The following is a 17653-nucleotide window of genomic DNA, read 5'->3' as shown; positions in this document are numbered from 1 at the left end:
AGAGCAAAATGAAAAATATATTTTTACATTATTATTTATGAAAGTAGAGGCTAGTGTGTTGGACTCGATGCGATGATAGTGACTGTCTTGGGTTGAAGCATCCGTCTTCATTGGCCTAACTTAACGTACTTCGATGAGGAAAAATATGATGATTTGATTGAAGATTATGATGAAAATAAAGATGATAATGAAAGTAGACTAGACGAGAAAAATTTAAATTTTAAATGTTTTCCAATTTTAGAGGTAAAATGAGAATGAAAATACAGTAATAACTTTACGTGGAAATGGCTGGACTAAAGCAAGACTTATCCGGCGATGGTGACTTGCATAGGTTGAAGCATCAGCCTTGCTTGGCCTAACTTGACTTTGAAAAAATGATAATTTAAATGAAGATTTCGATCCAAATAATGATAATAGGAAGATCGTAAGGATGACGATGAAAGCAATAAAACAAAATTGGAGGAGAAAAATTGAGTTTTAAATTTTTCCAATTTTTCTGAAGGTAAGTGGAAATGGCTAAACTAGTGCAAGATTTGATCCTATGAAGGTGACTTGCCTAGGTTGACAGGTTAACGTCTTTTAGCCTAGCAAAACATACTTTGCTGATGAAAAATATTTTCAAGTAAATAATGAAAATGAAAAGATGATGAAAAAAATAAATATTGAAAAGTGAAAGGAATGAAAAAAATTCATTGAAATGAGTTGATTCGGATATAAACAAAGTTCTAGTGTCAACAATTTTCATCTTCATCAAGTTGTTCATGATAAAAATTGATCAGTTGTTGATCGTAAAAGTGAACAACTTAAAGATGGGGAAAAAAGATGATGATGAAGATGGCAAAGTGTAAACAAATAACAATACTTATTGGCTTGTTGAACTGTGCACATTGAACAATTTGATAAGCAAAAGTAAAAGCTTAAATACTTTTCTCGCTAAGTAAATAACATGTTATTAAAGTTGTGTTTTTTTCATTCACACAAAAATCCTTTCAAAATGTGCAGAGAGACAAAAAAGTTGTCAACCATTCAGGGAGTGAAAAATATTAAAAAACATGGAAACAGGTAAGAATCTTTCAAGATGACAAATGAATTCAAAGGAACCTTTTAACGGTAATGAGATGAAATGGCAAAGAAGAAGAAGAAGAAAAAAGTGAAGAAGTAAACTGATGATTATGATGATGATTAGATAAATTATATTTTTCCTCATCTTCTTCTCCATGAATGAAGATAATTTTCATGAAGCAAAATTGTTTCCATGTAAATTAAAGAGCTGCAAAGTTTGATGTTTCAAATGTTTCATTGAAAGTGTATGCTTAAGGTCATTAGAGTTTTAATCAAAAACAATTGTTAAAAGCATTCATTTGCACAGTTTTTGCTCCATTAATACTTTTTAAACCCATTCTTATGTCTTCTTCAATTGTCTTCAGTTATCATTATCATTTCATTATCATGACATTATTTTGATATTTTCACGCTAAATAAGGATAATCATGAGAAACATTGTCCTTTAACTTAAAGTTTTTGTTTCAAGAAGGAAAAAAAGTTTTCCCTTTAAATCTGTAAACTTGTGACAACAGATAATCTAAATCGTTTTTGTCTTGAAAGAGTTTGAAAATTTTTCTCTTGATTAATTGAACTTTGTGGAAATTTGAATCTCTCATCAAGTTGCGAGTTTCATGAGTTTCATGAGTTGACTTTTTTTTGGTTTTTTAGGATTCCTTTTGAGGTTTGATAAATGAAACCTTTTAGAGCCTAAGGATATTTTACATTATTTGGTTATTAAGTTTGAATTTCATTTTGCTCATTATTTTCAACACTTTTCCAAGTCCATCAAATTTACTTCAATTTTCAATTTAATCACTTTTATTCATATTCTGTCACTTGAAATTTTACATGCTAATTGTGAGATTTGGTGAAAATTATTTTCTTTTTTCGAGTTTAAAAATTGCTTTTTTATGAACAATTATTTCACTTTTCATTTGAGTTTAGTTGCATTTTGAGATTTGATTTCAACTTTTTACTTTAAATTGGACTTGAATTGTTGAGCTTTAATTTTACAGAAAAATTGAAAAGCTTTTAACCGGATTTTAGATTGTTCAGCTTGAATAGAATGATAATTTTAGAAATTTTTCATTCGGAACTTTTGGACATTTCAGTTTGGCGAAAGTGAATAAGATTTAAGGGAAAATTAATACTTTTTTGAAGCAAATAATCTGAGGATAAGAATGATAATCTGCTGGGATTGAATGGTATCTTGTCAGAACAGAAAGAAATGGAGAGAAAAAAAGTGATGAAAAGATGTTGAAGAGATGAAGATGGGATTCTCTGGAGGATGATCATGAAGATGAAGATAGAGTTGCAGAGACATTTACTATTCATATCAATTGGTTATTTGAAAATGGTGAAAACAGAAAGTTCAAGTTGAGTGAAAAACATGCAATTCTCATGAGTAAAGAAGGTTGAAATTTGCAGGTTGAATGTAAGCAACTTGTCAATGTAATGGGTTAGATTGAGGAAGAAAGTTGATGATTAAATCAATAAAATTGATAGGAATAATTAGTTTAATCAATTTTGCTGGTGAAAGAAATGGTTTGAGTTTCACTTGAATATCAATAAAGTTATTAGTTATTGGATTGAATCGTTAAATGAAATGTTTAAATTGATTTAGCATTTGTTGCTCAACATAAAAGATGATCAAGTAATCAGATTTTGTTTATTGATAATTGAATTGTTGAAATTGGCTGAGAGATGGTGAAAAGGAATTAAGGAAACTCAAAGTTACTCCATCAATTGCTGGTAAAGGATTGATTCAACTTACCATGAAGGATTATCTCGACATAATCAGATGCTGTTAAAGGATTAGCCGATGATAATGATGATGAAGATGATGAGGGTGAAGGTGAGGGTGAATAGGTGGCAAGGCATTGATAGACCCCTTTATCTTGACGTGTAAGTGAAACAATCTTTAGTCGATTGGATTTAACAAGTTGAATCCTTGAGTCAAAAAGAAGAGGCTTTGAGTCTTTTAACCATGTTATATCAACTGTATCCAGATTGAAATTAATATCATCATTAACAAAACAATCAATAATCACTGTTGATCCTTGACGTCCAACAATTAATCTCTCTGGTCTCATTTTTACCCAAAAGGAACCTGAGAAAATGAAGAGAAGAATGGAAAGAAAAGTTCTGATGAAAAATGAAGTGAACCAAAAAAGTTTGATATTATCAATATTATCATTGAAAGGCTCTTGTTTAAGGGAACCGGGAAAGTGCAACAATTTTGTAACGAAATGTGATCAAATCGACTTAAATTGTTCAGATTTGCTGCGATTGATTAAATTGAGACTCAATAACATCTTAATTGTTTACATTTTGGTGCAGTCGATCAAATAAACTGACAGTTTTGGATGAAAGTTTGATGGTTAGCTGTTCGAAATTAATCTAAAGTTCAACCGAATCATGACTTTTGATTAAGAATTAAAAAAGTTCTATTACAAAACTCGATTTTTTATTAGGTGATGATCTGAATATGGGTAAAATGATTAAGGAAAATCGTTGAGTTGGCGAAATTCATGAAACTGGAAGAAAAAGTTCAGGTTTCGCCGAGATTTGAACTCGGATCTTAGGATTCAAAGTCCTAGGTGCTAACCGTTACACCACGAAACCTTAGATAACGATTTTGATTAATAGTCGACATTCAATTAAAAATGATATTGATTGATGTTTCCATTTGGATTGAGTGTAATATGAACAAGAAACAGGTGAATAAGCATTGGAAAAGAAAGAAGAGTTTCAAGAGGAAAATGAAAGAAAAAAGTTGACTAATCAAATTAATCAAGTGATTGATCAACTATTGTATGATAAACTTGAGTTATTATCGGTTTCGTGGTGTAACGGTTAGCACCTAGGACTTTGAATCCTAAGATCCGAGTTCAAATCTCGGCGAAACCTGAACTCATATTTTAAATTCAACATTTTGATTCATCCAAACTTTACCTGCACATACAAGGTGTTTCTTAAATGACTTTAGACGTTTGAAAGAATGCTGTTGGCGAACGAATGTGTTAGTGTTGTGTAGTGTTTCAAATGTGATATTTTTGACAAAATTTTTATTTAAGCCTCTTTAGGATATGTTTTGGGCTTTGCTGATATACACAGTCTTTCATTTAGCCTTATGACAAGCAGAAAATTGACGATTGAAAGTTTTCTCACCAATTCAATGAAAGGATTTCATGTTAATTCAGGTTAAACTTGAAAGTAACTGTGACAATAAAACTGTGATTGCACTGAATGAAGTCAAGCCATTTTTCGACAAGCATTTGTAAGTCTTTAGATCTTTAATACTGGCTCTCCTGAACTGACGCTCGTCGATTCTGATCGAGTATCTAAACTTCACCTGACCGACTCCATGTTTGGAAATCATTAGATATCAATAAATACGAGCCAATTCATTACAAACATGCCGATGAAGTTCACGAAAACGAATGCAATTTCGATGAAAAACTGTCAATATTCAGGTGATTCAAATATTTCCGTGAAAAATTATGCTTAACAAGCATTCATTATTTTATAATTTTTGATCGCGAAGCAATAAATCTGAAGTGCTTGAACATCTTGAACATAAAACTTTTCAAGATGAATTTTTCAAGCATTTGCATTCTTTAAAATTTTTATTATTCAGTTTCATATTGAATTTTTTATACCAACTATTATAAATAATCCATTTTAATTAACACCTTTTTCAATAATCAACTTGAATAATGATGATAATAATCTAGCGATTATCATTAAGTTTGACAAATGATACAAATGAAGTGTAAAACCTGATCCAGTTGTTTACATTCATCATTAAAACCATTAATCTTTGAATATCATATTTATAAATGTTTATAATTACAATTGATTAGCATGATATAATTAGTTGTCAATTACTTTCAAGAACATCATTAAAAGTAAAGATTAATCAAGCTTACACAGAACGGGATAAAACTCTGAGAGTGATGAACAAATAACGAAACAAAATGAAATGCAAATGATGAAAATTGGCCAAAGATGAATGAGATGAAAAATTGAAATGATTAGTTAAACTTGTTAGTAATCATCATTTGATTATCTTGAGTGGACAAAGTGTCTCCATGAAATGGATTAGATTAAATTGCACATTTATCAGTCGAGAATGAATCAATGATTCTGAGAGTAAAGAAGATAATGATGATGAGAACGATGACCAAATTGTGATCTTGACCATTCTCTTGTCTTTCTCCAATCTTAATGGATCTTGCTCTTGTTCAATGTGAAAGAAGTCAAAAAAAGAAGAAAAAAAGTTCTCATTCCAATCATCATCATCTTATCCAAGATTCACCCAAACTAAACCGGACACTCTTTCTAATGGGCTAACAGTGATTCTCATCTTTTATCCCTTCTTCAAGTCACTTACACTTTGTTTCACTGGACGCTCCTAGTTTCACCCCTTTCCGGATCCGGTCTCAATCTTTCGTATTTCATCTTTTTCTAGACTTTTTTTCGTGTTTCCTTTCTTGTTCAACCTTATTTTGTTTCTCATCTTTTCTGTCCATTTTCATCTTCCTTATCTTCTTCCCTCGTCTTCTTCTTACAATTGCATTTACTTGCAACTTTTCAACCAGTTTTTTGTTTTCAAACTTTTCTTGTTTTTATTATCATGCTTTTTGTTCTCATATTGACTGAATCTGTCAAATGTGCTGTTGAAACAAAAGATGAATACAACAAAGAAAAAAAATTATTCCTCTGTTTATCAACCTTTCTCTTTCTTCTTCTAACCAAATGTTGAAACTTTCAGAAACAGAATGATAATTGGACCAGAAATTGAAATGATTAGCTGATAAACTATGGGATCAATCATAGAAACAAAAGTCAATCATTTATCCATCAATCATGGTTAAGTCAAGACATGAAACTTTCTAACTTGTTTGATTCAGTCTCTTGATTTGTCTGTTTATCTATAGTCCGACTTAAAGGATATTGGCTAAAAGAATAGGAAGATTTTCTGAAAAATACATTCATTTAGTTCAGTCTCGTATAAGATGCAAAATTTTATGCCGATTTGAAAAATCGATTCCATTGAGTATAGTTTTTGAGTTATCGGGCAAACAAATCAATTTGTCCAAAATTTAAGGTAAAGCTTTGCGCTGCATAAACGGGAAATATATCAAGAACCCAATTTGTACATTCCAAGTTGAAGATATAATGTTTTGTGAAATATATGAATATTGAAAGTCGAATTGTGACAATTTGCCGAACAAAAGTTTGACTTTTCGAAATATTTGGAAACTTTTTTAAAATTGGAACTTTTAAAGGATGAAAAGGTCGAAATAAAGTCAGACTTTTTCGCCTATTCACAAATGTACAATCAATGAAAGTTATTGGAATGAAAGAGAAAAAAATTTTCTTCTTTCACTTCTTTCATCCAGTTATATTGATATTTAAATGCATGAAAGTAGATAAAAATTGACCCTTTTTCATTGTACCAGTTTAATCAAATAAAATGTTTCCCTTCATGAATACTAAAAATGCCTGAATTTGGAATTCAACTGAATTTCAAGAATCTCACCTTTTCTTTGGTTCACTTTTTGAGTTGAAATTTTATTTGAAAAAAAATTCATCAAATATCATGGAATCATCACAGTCTCTGTAATTAATATTCAACTCTAATTGTCTAATTTATTACAACAATGAAAACTATTGAACCTTTTCCATTCCATCAAAGTAAACATTTAAGATGAATGAAAGAGCAAAAATGTTGAAATTTTGCAGTAAACCTTGCAATTCTTTGGTTCATTGAGAATCTATTTTCATCATGAATCCTGAATATGAATGTTTATTATAAAGCGAAGGTAAAGAGACGTTTCTCATTCAACCTTGTTTTCTATCAATTCTGATGAAGAAAATTCTGCTTATTGGAATTCCGGTCTCATGGTTGAGTTGACATTGATTGTGATTAAATGTTTGAGGATAAAAAATGGATGCTTTATATCATCAGGTAATCATTATGATCGTCCCTTTCCAAACAGTTAATCAATTAACTATGAAAATTTTTTCCCATTCAAAGCTTTTTTCCATGAAAAGTGTGTTCCAAAAGTGTTGCTTAATAGGTTAAGATTGCAAATGAAAAATCATCTTTTAATGTTTTCCGTTCATTGAACATGAAACAATGAAAATTCAATTTAAAAATTTTAATGAGTTCAAGTTTTTGCAAAGTAAAAAAAGCTCAGAAAATCGGAAACAAAAAGTGGTGTAAAAAGATTAATCAATGATTAATTCTGTAGTTGTTTAACTGTATTTGGATACAATCACAAGGATCATCAATTTTCATTGTGGTTTATGTTAACGTTTTGCATTGAAGAAAGTTTATCCAGATAATGATAACAGATGATGTTCATCATGAACAACAACATTTGTTTTGCCTTATCAGATGGTCAATTTGACTGGGAGTGAAATATACTTTTTTTTCAACTTGGTAGTTGATCATCAAATCTGATTGAACCATTTTGCATTGAAAGTTTTTCCCTTTGCTTTAACTAAGAAGCTTTGCTTCATCATTTTCAAGTGGTTTCCCATCCGAGTCTCTGACTACTGAAGTTTGGGTGCAAAAAAGCATCAAAAAGGTGGAGTAATGTATGGACTATCATTATAAGAAATGATGATGATGATGATTAAAGGAGGGTAATTTTTGGTTCATGGTTGAAATTGCTGTTGGAATCAGCTTCAGGAAAGGATCATCATGATGATGATCATCTTTTGAAAATGATGAGAAGGCAGCAGCAGCAAAAAAATGATATAAATACTGAGCAATAAACAGGAAACAGAGACAAACAAAAGCTGTGAAAATGGTTAAGAAGGATGAGGATGAGGATGATGAGGGAATGAGAATCATCAAGATTTAAAAGATACACAAAATTGGTGGAAACATAAGAAATGATAATGATGATGATACAAATTATAAGAAATAATAATTTGTATTTTTGTTTATTTCTCTTCATTTCTACTCTTTTGCATAATCTTTGGCTTAATAGTTGTTTTTCAATTGTCATTATCTTCATCATCATCATTATGCATAAACAAGTAATAAAAGTTGAAAAAAACGAGTTATAATGGTTGCCTTTTAAATAATTTTCATTTCATGTAAAAGTTCATGAATTGAATTGGTTTGAGTTTGCATTAAATTTTGCTTTTATTTTGTTCGTTATGCACAAGAGAAGATGAAAAGATGATAAAGTTGGCAGTCAAAATGAAAAGGTTGAATTGACTTATGAAGATGAACAATGATGGTTATCATGTTTACCATGATTTCAGTGTGTCTCAATGTTACTTTCAGTTGGCCAAGTAAATATGGATAAAGAGAGAGAGAGAGATAATAATCTTTACTCAATTTGTTTCTCTGGTCAACATTAAAGCTGCAGTGAATGTCAATCTTTAACATATTTTTGTCTCTTCATTTCTTTTGCTTCATCATTCTTGCTCTTTCCAAATGATAATCATCATCATAATCAGATAATGATACTTCCAAAATAATCCTCATCATGATTGTTGCCTTTTGTACCAGAAAATTGGGTGAAAATAGACAACAAGAAATCAAAGTAAAAGGATAATCTCTTTGAATACTCAGTTTTGTAATGTCATTTAGATCACATTAATATCATAAAGAAGATGGTCACAATGGCTTTGAATAATCATCATCATTTTCATCGTCATCATCTTCATCATCATCATCCTTACCCTCACCCTCACCATCTTTATAATTATCTTCATCATCATCATAATATTTTCAATGGTCGAAGTAAATTTCTTTCAGGCCGATAGGGATTGACTTTTCAACCCAGACAAGTCTCTTTAATCGCATCAAACATACCAAACAATAGGGTCATTTACGCAAAAAAATTTATTTTACTGATCGACATTTTCAATCGTCATCATCTTAATAATCATCTTTATCTTCATCCGCACTATCATCCTTACCATCGTCCACTCATAACAATCTTCATTATCATCTTCTCTATCATCATTCTCCCCATCTTCATAACCATCTTCATCATCATCATAATATTTTCAGTGGTCGATGTAATTTTTTAGGTCGATAGGGGTTGACTTTTCAACTCAGACAAGTCTCTTTCACCGCATCAAATATAACATACAGTAGGGTCATTTTACGCAGCAAAAAATTATTACACTCATCGATATTTTTAATCGTCATTTTCATGATCTTTATGATTTTCATCTTCATAAGTTTCATTCTATCATCGTTCGTTATTCGCAACATTTATAGCATCTTATTCGATGACGTTATAATTACTCCCTGTTATCATCTTCACTCCCTATCTAATCATCTGCATAATTCCATTCTCATGTCTGGACTTTTGAATTTTTACTCCGAATCTTGTTCTTATTTGTATCTTTTATTTTCATTTCCATTATTATTAATATCATCATTATCTACTCATGGTTGCACTTTTTACTCCCTGTTGAGACTCTGCCATTGTAATCGTCAGCGTCATATAACGTTGCAACTATAGCATCATTTACCTTTTCAATCATCATCATCTTCTGTCTCCTTCAATTTGATTTGTAATCTTCTTTCTTTTTATCCCTTCCATCATCATTCTCATGATAAATTTTGTTCCATTCATTTCATGGTTAATCATATAATTCAATGTTACATCTCATCCTTTACGGTTTTCATTATTATCATCGTTATCTTCCCATTGTTTCTTATTATGATAAACTAAACTCCCAGTCTATTGTTTCCTCACTCCATTCCCTCTCTATTATTGCTCAGTTATGTTTTTTGCTTCCCTGTTCATCATTAATATTACCATTAACCGTCAACTATTATTATCATATTGACCTTAACCACCAACATTTGCAATCTTTCAATATTTCACCCAAACTTCCAATTTTCAATCAAAAGTTTTTTCATATTTATCTATTTTCCTTGCTTATTAGATGATGAAATGCACAACAAAAATGTTGCTTCATAATCACAATTTTGAAGATTCTTATTATCTTTTGCCCTGAAACTATTTGAATACATTTTCAATTCAATCCATTTCATAACGAATGATTGAATCAGCAAAAGTTATAATAATAGAATCGAAAAATTATCAAACAAAAGTTTCAATTTACAAGATTACAGGTTCAATCAGCTTCTGATGGAATTAGTTGAGTTTTTGAAAACTTTTCACTGATGAAACTTATCACTCCATTGAATAAGGCAAATGATGTTATCCTATTTCGAGATGAAAATCCAATGGTCTGCATAATAATATCAAAATGATTGTCGAAGTCATTTAATTTAACCTTTATTATCATTGTTATTAAGATATACAACATTTAATAGATAATAAATGTTGGGATTTAAAGTTTACTTTGGTATGCTTATTGTACATTAACTTTTATTGCTTTCAATTCAATCTTGAAGTCACTATTTTTTCTCGTTTCAGTTCATTTTTGGTGCAAGATAAATATTAGTTTTCAGTTGATTTGAGTTCAGTCAATCATGATGTTTAAATGGTAAACTGGACAAAGTTAAAATTGATAGATTGATTTGATGAGTGAGTAAACAGATTGAAGGAAAATGTTGAATGATGATCAAGTCAACGATCAATTTTGTAGGAAAACTTTTATTTCGTTTTCAAGCAAATTTCAAGCTCAGTTAACAAACGAAATATGAAAAAGTATAAAATTAATGCAACCAAATGCGATGAAATTACAAGCTAAGCTTATTCGCTCATTTATATTATTCATTCTCACCTTGATATTCACATGATAAATTTAAATTTTATCCTCCTCAAGTAATGGCTCTTATGAATACTTATCAAGAATGGAAACCTTCCTCTTTGAATAAAAATTCAGTGTTTATCCTAAAAACACTTTAATCGGTGGCTTAGCTCATAATCCATATTATTGTTATAAATCAAAAATTTTCATTTCAATCGAATCAATGTTACAAAGGTCAGAATTTTCAGAAGCGGATTTTAGCTCTTTTTTAATAAAAGTTTGTTTTTTATTATTCTGAATTTGAGATCTCCATAATAAAATATTTGTCTTCCCAAAGGAACAACAATTTTACCGAAAACTCTGAAAAAAAACTCGAGAATGTGATGAAAATATAATAGAGAACTTTATTTTTCCCTATTTTTGTCCAATTTGTTCAATTTTCATTATCCAGTAGTTAAGCTTTTGTTAAAAAAGCTTTGAATTTATCAATTGAAATCGCTCAAAAATAATAATCTATTTTCAAATAAAAACGCTTTCCAAAAAATCAAGCAAAAATAAGTTGAATATGTCTGACCATCTTGGTCCAGAGGTAGACCTGCACTTGCTACTCATCTTAATTTTTCAGTTCGTCTGTTATCGACTGTTTGCCAGACTCCTCGACATTGAATATGCTGAAAAATGAAGCTCGAATGTAAAGTAAAGGTACCCGATGATAAACATTCAACTTTGTGTAAATCAAATGTTAGATTATTGAAGACTTTAAAATTCAACAGTTAGTGTTGTGATGAAAATTGAGATGTTAAGTGATGATAAAAGCTTCACTTGGCATCATCTGAAATGGTAATTCAAAATTGTAATTTTACTTGAATTGAAGGTTGAACAATCACAACTTTAATTCTGAAGCAAAGATAAAACAACATTAGACTATGAATTAGACGGTGTTTCCAGTGAAAATCAGTAAAGAATGGAGCATTTATCAAGCTCTTTGTTCAGTAATTTTCAAAATTATTTTCAACTTTTTCCTCTTTTCTTTCTTTTACAATTTTGTTTTCCTAATACATTTGATGGATTTGTTGGAAAGGTAAAAACCAATCTTTGGTGAAAACAAAAAGCATCCAAAAAAAGGTTTCAAACCATTTGTGGTGATATAATTTTCTTGGTTAACATTAGATGAAATTATAGCTTACAAAGCAAACACTAAATCACAATCAATTGCCTTTCATTATTATACCTTGTCTAGCAAACTATTTTGGTGACAAACAACAATTATCAAACACCAACAAGGCAACAATTGTATCAATTGTCACAATTTGTATCTATAATTAGTAAAGAAGATGCAAATCAAGATTGTGTTGGAAAATGTAAAAGTGTAATGAAAGATGAAAAGCAATCTCTAAAGTGTTCAAAGCATCTCAAGTGATCATCTTTTTAAAGGTATTTTGTATTACTATTTGATAGTTGAAGTTGCAAGTTACAAATTGAAACATTTTCATGTGAAAACGTTCAGAGGTATTGATCGTTCAGGTAAAGAAACAAAAGATGAAAGTGATGATAAGAAGGAAGAGAAAGAAGATGAAACATTATTTTTACCACAAAAACCTGTGTTTATTTTTTTCAATCTTGTTCGTCTTATTCAATCTTATCCAACCTTTTATCATTTTTGGGTTCATCTTTTTCCCATTCTTCACCATCTCACTTTACCGTTTTATATCAAGAAAACTTTTCCTTTCAACTCATTCAGTTTCATCATCTTTCATGGTTATCATCAACTTATCATTTCAAATTGAAAAAAAGTATGAACATTTGAATAGGGAATCACACACAAAAAAAGATGAAATACAAATGATTCAATTTCAATGTTTCAAAGGAAAGGTTAACATTTTGTTAAATAATATCATGTTCAACATAATTCAAGGTTCAAATCAACTCATCATTTTCATCATGAATTTTCACTCTTAATAAAACGAGAAGATTAATGAATCAGACTGATGAGTAAACTTCACTCAGAACTTTAACTCAGCTTGGACTTTCACTTCAGTTTTGATAGTTTGGGATAAGACTGTAATCATAACCACAGAAGCTCAGAAGTCTCGAGTTCGAGCAAATGTTTTGAAGGCTCAATAGATCACTTTATCAGGTCAACATTGAAGACTTTTGATGTTCATTTTACATTTGAATTTCACTTTACTTTGGTGAAAAGTGATAAGAATCTCATCTGATTGCAATAGTTTTTCAGTTAAAAGTCGATTGTTTTATTGCAAATGAACATTTAAGTGTTTAATGTTTTGCCAGTCTAAAAGTTCTGTATGTAATTTGATTAGAGACTTGAACGATACAATTATTGTTTTTCAATTGTTTCATTTTCGACAAAAAAGGATGTTGTTGTTAACTTGCTGTTGATGATGGTAAAGGAAACACGAAAAAATTAGAGTTGAAAGGGTTTGAAAATTGGATGAAACTGAGGTTTTATTGGCTGAAATTGGAGATTCGGTGAAAATATTGAATGACTGTGAAGATAAAAGTGATCAGTTTTTTTTGATGAGTGAAGATTCAAGATGAGAAATGGATATGATGATGATGATGAAAATGATGAGGATAAGTTGAATAGGAAAAGTACTCTAAAAATTCATATGAAAGACAGCGTAATTTGATCAGTTGAAAGGTTGCTTTTGAGATATTTTTATTTTTCATTTACCATGAAAATACAAATTATTATTATTACTGGTATTATAACATAAATTCAACATGAAGAGCATCATATCTATTATGTTGAGCTAAAGAAATGAATCAATATTGAAGCAGCAAAAGACAAGCATATAATTACATGTGAAGATTTACCTCTTTTTTGACTGGAAACTTGAATTAACTTTCAATTGATCTTGAAATTAAATTGATTGTGATTCTGCTTTTTTGAGTTAAACATTTCGTCTAACCATTCAATTGTTTCTAATTGTTTCACTTGAATATTTTGTACTTTGGCTTGCTTTAGATTTACCTTCAAGTTGAACCTAATTTTGTCTCAATCCCAGGCAATCTAATTAATTGGTTTCGTCTTTTAATTTGGAAATATAATTAGTTTAAAAAATTAACTTGGTCAACCAAAAATTTAATTAGATTTTTGGGGTTGAATTGGGAAAAAAGTCTATTTTAAGTTGCCTTGCAATTTTGTCCATTCCAGGTTTGGACCATTTTTGACTTCATGTTTCAATGAAAAAAAAACTTGAATTGTAAATTAATTGAGTTAAAATTAAATTTTTGATTGTGACTTTGTTGGTTAATTGTGTTAATATTTGATTGTGTTATTCAATGGAGGAAATGATTGAGGTTTGCAGGTAAAATTTGTTAACGAGTCTCGATTTAATCATTTGTTGGAGTTTAGTTGAATTATAATGAACATTGTTAAATTGGTTAAATTGGGTTTAGATGTTGGGACAATTTAATCGTGAGGATTAGTTTGATTGGTGATTAAGGAAAGGTTTCATTGGATTCATAATCATTCATGGTTTTTGTTTGGTCAACTTACCTCGTCTGTTTAAATCTTTTGAAGCTCTTTTTGTCCTTTTGTGAAAATTGTTGCTTGAATTTGTATCATTGGAACAATTTGGACACTTTGATGATAATTCCGTGCTATTGGCAGGTTTAATTAATTGCAGTCTTACATCGTTAACTGAATAACCTTGACTAATCAAATTCACAAGTGTAATTAAAGACAAGGTTAAGGTTAGATTGGTGGTTAAGTTAGCCATTTGAACAAGTTGCCACAATTTAATAAATTGGAAAACAATGATTGTATATCGATAATAGATGTTATATTAAATAATATTAGCAAGAAATAAATAATGATAATGATAATGGTTGGTGATAACACAGGGAGTAAAAATGAAACGATTTTTTGATGTGTTGCTTGGTTAGTGATGGTTATGGCGATGATGATGGTGATGAAAGTAATAATGATTAACAGGGAACAGCAAAAGTATCTATTTGCAAATTGATTAGTTGATCATGATTACCATGATAACTTAGGGTCATCATGGTTTAAGTCAATCAATTTCATTCATAACGAACTGAATCAATCCATAGTTAACATTGTTGGTTACTCTTGTCTCAACTGTTGATTGTTATTGTTTATTATCAATAATTAATAATTATAATTATCAAAAGATTCACCTTTTTGTTAATATTTTTTCCTATTGAAATGTCAACTCACTTTCCTTTTCGCATAAAAGCCTGAAAAGTGAGTGAATTCAGAATCATGGTTACTCAATGAAAACTTGTTACACACATGAAACATCATGGACTCTCTCTCTCTCCCAGTAACCTTATCATCATCATTCTAATCTTCTCTTTCTTTTTCTTCCTTTCACCAAGTTTCACTTTCTTCTTAAAGCGCCATCTGATGAAACAAATTTTTCCTCCCAATTGGATAACATTTTTTGGTAAGTTAATCTTGTCAATTAGCCAAACAATTGAATCCGCCAAGGACATCCAAGGTCATTTCCGGAAATCGCTCCTAACGATTTTAGAGGTCAAACTAAGGTCAAATAATAATTTACAAGGACGAATAATCTTACTAGTCGACTTATGTCATTTACTGGCCAATTAGTTTGAACGTTCCCACAAGTGGCATGATTCGGTGATAAAATTTTTCTTAATTTCATGTGACCAAATTTATTTAAATCAGCGTCAGTATGCCGTCAGATTATAAAATAGTGATTATTGCAAAGATTTATGATTCATATACAAAGAGGGTTACTCTTTTTTGACATGTTAAGAACAAACTTCCAGGAGTTGATCCAATGATAAACTGTTGGCCTCACCGATGTCCTCTTATAAACATGATGTTTCAATGTTAACAAAGATTCTTGATGAGGCATACTGATATTACAATAAAAGGCTATGTGTATGGAGATAAGAAATCAAGGTCAAGCCAAGAATCGTCCGAACTCAGGATCGGGCATTTGGACGGTCGCCCGCCCGAATTCCGGAGCCGTCACCAGAACGGTCGCCCGCCAGGACATTCTTACAATATTAAGTAAACATAATTTCCTTTTTTCAGGTGTTGGAACCAGAAATTATTACAAAAAACTCGTTGGAAGGTGTATATGTGTGCAAATCTTTAATTTAATCAGAAATTGTTATTGAATTAAGAATCACAAAAGATTTTGTGTGTTGTTCATTGAAAATTTTAATGTTTAACAAATATGTTGTTTAATAAATACTTAAAAATTAAGTATTGCTTCAATCAAGTTGATTAAATCTTTGCATTAATATTTAGGCTTCAATTGTTTAAATCAATACCTGGTTCCTTATTACAGATGAAAGTTATCTTTTCAACATCTGGTTGATATTTATTAATAATATTGGCCGATTTAATAGCATTTATAACAATTATGTTTATGAATGTGCTTAAAATTGGAAATGGTGAAAGCCTTATTTCGAATTCCTCGTTTTTATTTTTGTGGATGACTATCATCGCTATGAAACTGGATAAATATTATTCCGAAATCAGTCACAGAATTAGCTTCAAATAGGTCAAAAAGTGACGGCGATTCGTCAACTCCACCACTATCTCAGGACTTCGTTAAATAATGAGAATCTTGATGAATTTAAAGCCACTAATTTAAAACCATTCACAATGTATGAAAGGCCAAATTAGCCATTAACAAATTTGGTACTAGTCTACCTTCAGCAACCGTAAGAACTTTAACCCAAAGTTCAACCAAAAGTTAAGGTAAGGAGTCAACCTTAAAACCAATTAGACCGACATCTGAGTTACCAGACATTAAAAATGCTGCATCGACAATGAGCTTTGGACAAATGGGTTGATCTTTCTGTAAAGGTACAGCTGAACAGTTGAATTTCAGCTATTTTGTTATCTCGATTTCCATGGAGTCTTGTCAAGTGATTTTGCTGTTGCCTCAGTTCACCATGATTGGGCTGTGCTCAAATGGTCCCCACCAAAGAGATTAGGTGAAACTATTTTGAAATACAATATTCACTGGCGAGAGTCGTCTAAAGACGAAGTTACCAATTACAATGTTTCAATAGCTAAATCATCACCTTATTTGTTAGATGGTCTTAAACCTGGTTCAAGGTATGTTATAAGTTTATGTTTCAGCAGAAAATAAATATGTTGCTAGTCGTGGATCAAGTCGAGTTATATTCTCAACACCGCCAATAGAGGAACCTGAACCTGAAGAAGAAATACTTACAATGAAACTGCATGTTGTGCTCGAGCAGGAATGAAATCATCTTGTTTACCACTTTGTAATTATCGAATGAGCACTAGCTCCTACTTGTACAGAGTCGATCTCAACCTTAGTTCGTTGTGGTGCTGGTGGTTGTAATCATATACCTTGTTGTAGACGTGGTGGAGTTACTTATGGTTGCCTTAATTTATGTGCTGGAATATTGGTAGCATACAATATGGATCCAAGTAAAAGTCATGGAATCATGTTAACATTTGCTGGACAGAAAAAGACTTTAAAGTTCAGTTGTCTTAAATTGGATTCAGGTTCAACTCAATCTAGTGTATACAATAATAAAAACCGGCTCATGACTGGATCATCCATCTACATGAATGGAAACTTGATTTGTACTTGAATTGCTCAGCCTTTCACATTTAAACAGTCACCTTACGCTATTGAACTCTTGGACCTAGTGTACAATGCCAATTATAATCTAGCGCTAAGATTGGATGAAAAAGATTCAATAATCGCTCAAGATGCAAGTGAACTACCCTGGTATCAACTAGGTTTCACCAAGTGCGGTGGTTACCAGATTTAGGGCGATAATGAGTATCAACTTATAATAAAGAAAAGATGAATTTAGTTCAATTTTGGATCAATACATTTGACAAAATTCCGAAATTTCTTATCGTCTCATTGTCGCATGAAAG

The 17653-nt window shown here is 30.7% G+C and overlaps 1 protein-coding gene and 2 non-coding genes across 3 annotated transcripts in view; 1 reads left to right on the top strand and 2 right to left on the bottom strand.

Moving 5' to 3' along the window:
- LOC107367228 (cell adhesion molecule DSCAM-like) overlaps nucleotides 1-15017 on the bottom strand; it is a 57671-nt gene extending 42654 nt beyond the window's left edge. Inside the window, exons 1-2 of the mRNA XM_015934912.3 lie at nucleotides 14279-15017; nucleotides 2819-3154 (exon numbers count right to left, since the gene is read on the bottom strand). Coding sequence (XP_015790398.2) covers nucleotides 2819-3154; nucleotides 14279-14501 — 559 coding nt within the window. The 5' untranslated portion in view covers nucleotides 14502-15017. The remainder of the gene's footprint in view (nucleotides 1-2818; nucleotides 3155-14278) is intronic.
- TRNAQ-UUG (transfer RNA glutamine (anticodon UUG)) lies at nucleotides 3598-3669 on the bottom strand. Its single transcript has one exon. It is a non-coding gene; the product is annotated as a tRNA-Gln (tRNA).
- Nucleotides 3883-3954, top strand: TRNAQ-UUG (transfer RNA glutamine (anticodon UUG)). The gene has a single exon. It is a non-coding gene; the product is annotated as a tRNA-Gln (tRNA).
- Nucleotides 15018-17653: the final 2636 nt, after the last annotated feature.

The sequence above is a fragment of the Tetranychus urticae genome, chromosome 1 (genome assembly GCF_039701765.1).
Source record: "Tetranychus urticae isolate SD_2017Ah chromosome 1, NJAU_TeUrti_SD_1.0, whole genome shotgun sequence".
Classification (NCBI taxonomy): domain Eukaryota; kingdom Metazoa; phylum Arthropoda; class Arachnida; order Trombidiformes; family Tetranychidae; genus Tetranychus; species Tetranychus urticae.
This window is presented reverse-complemented; position numbering and strand designations above follow the sequence as displayed.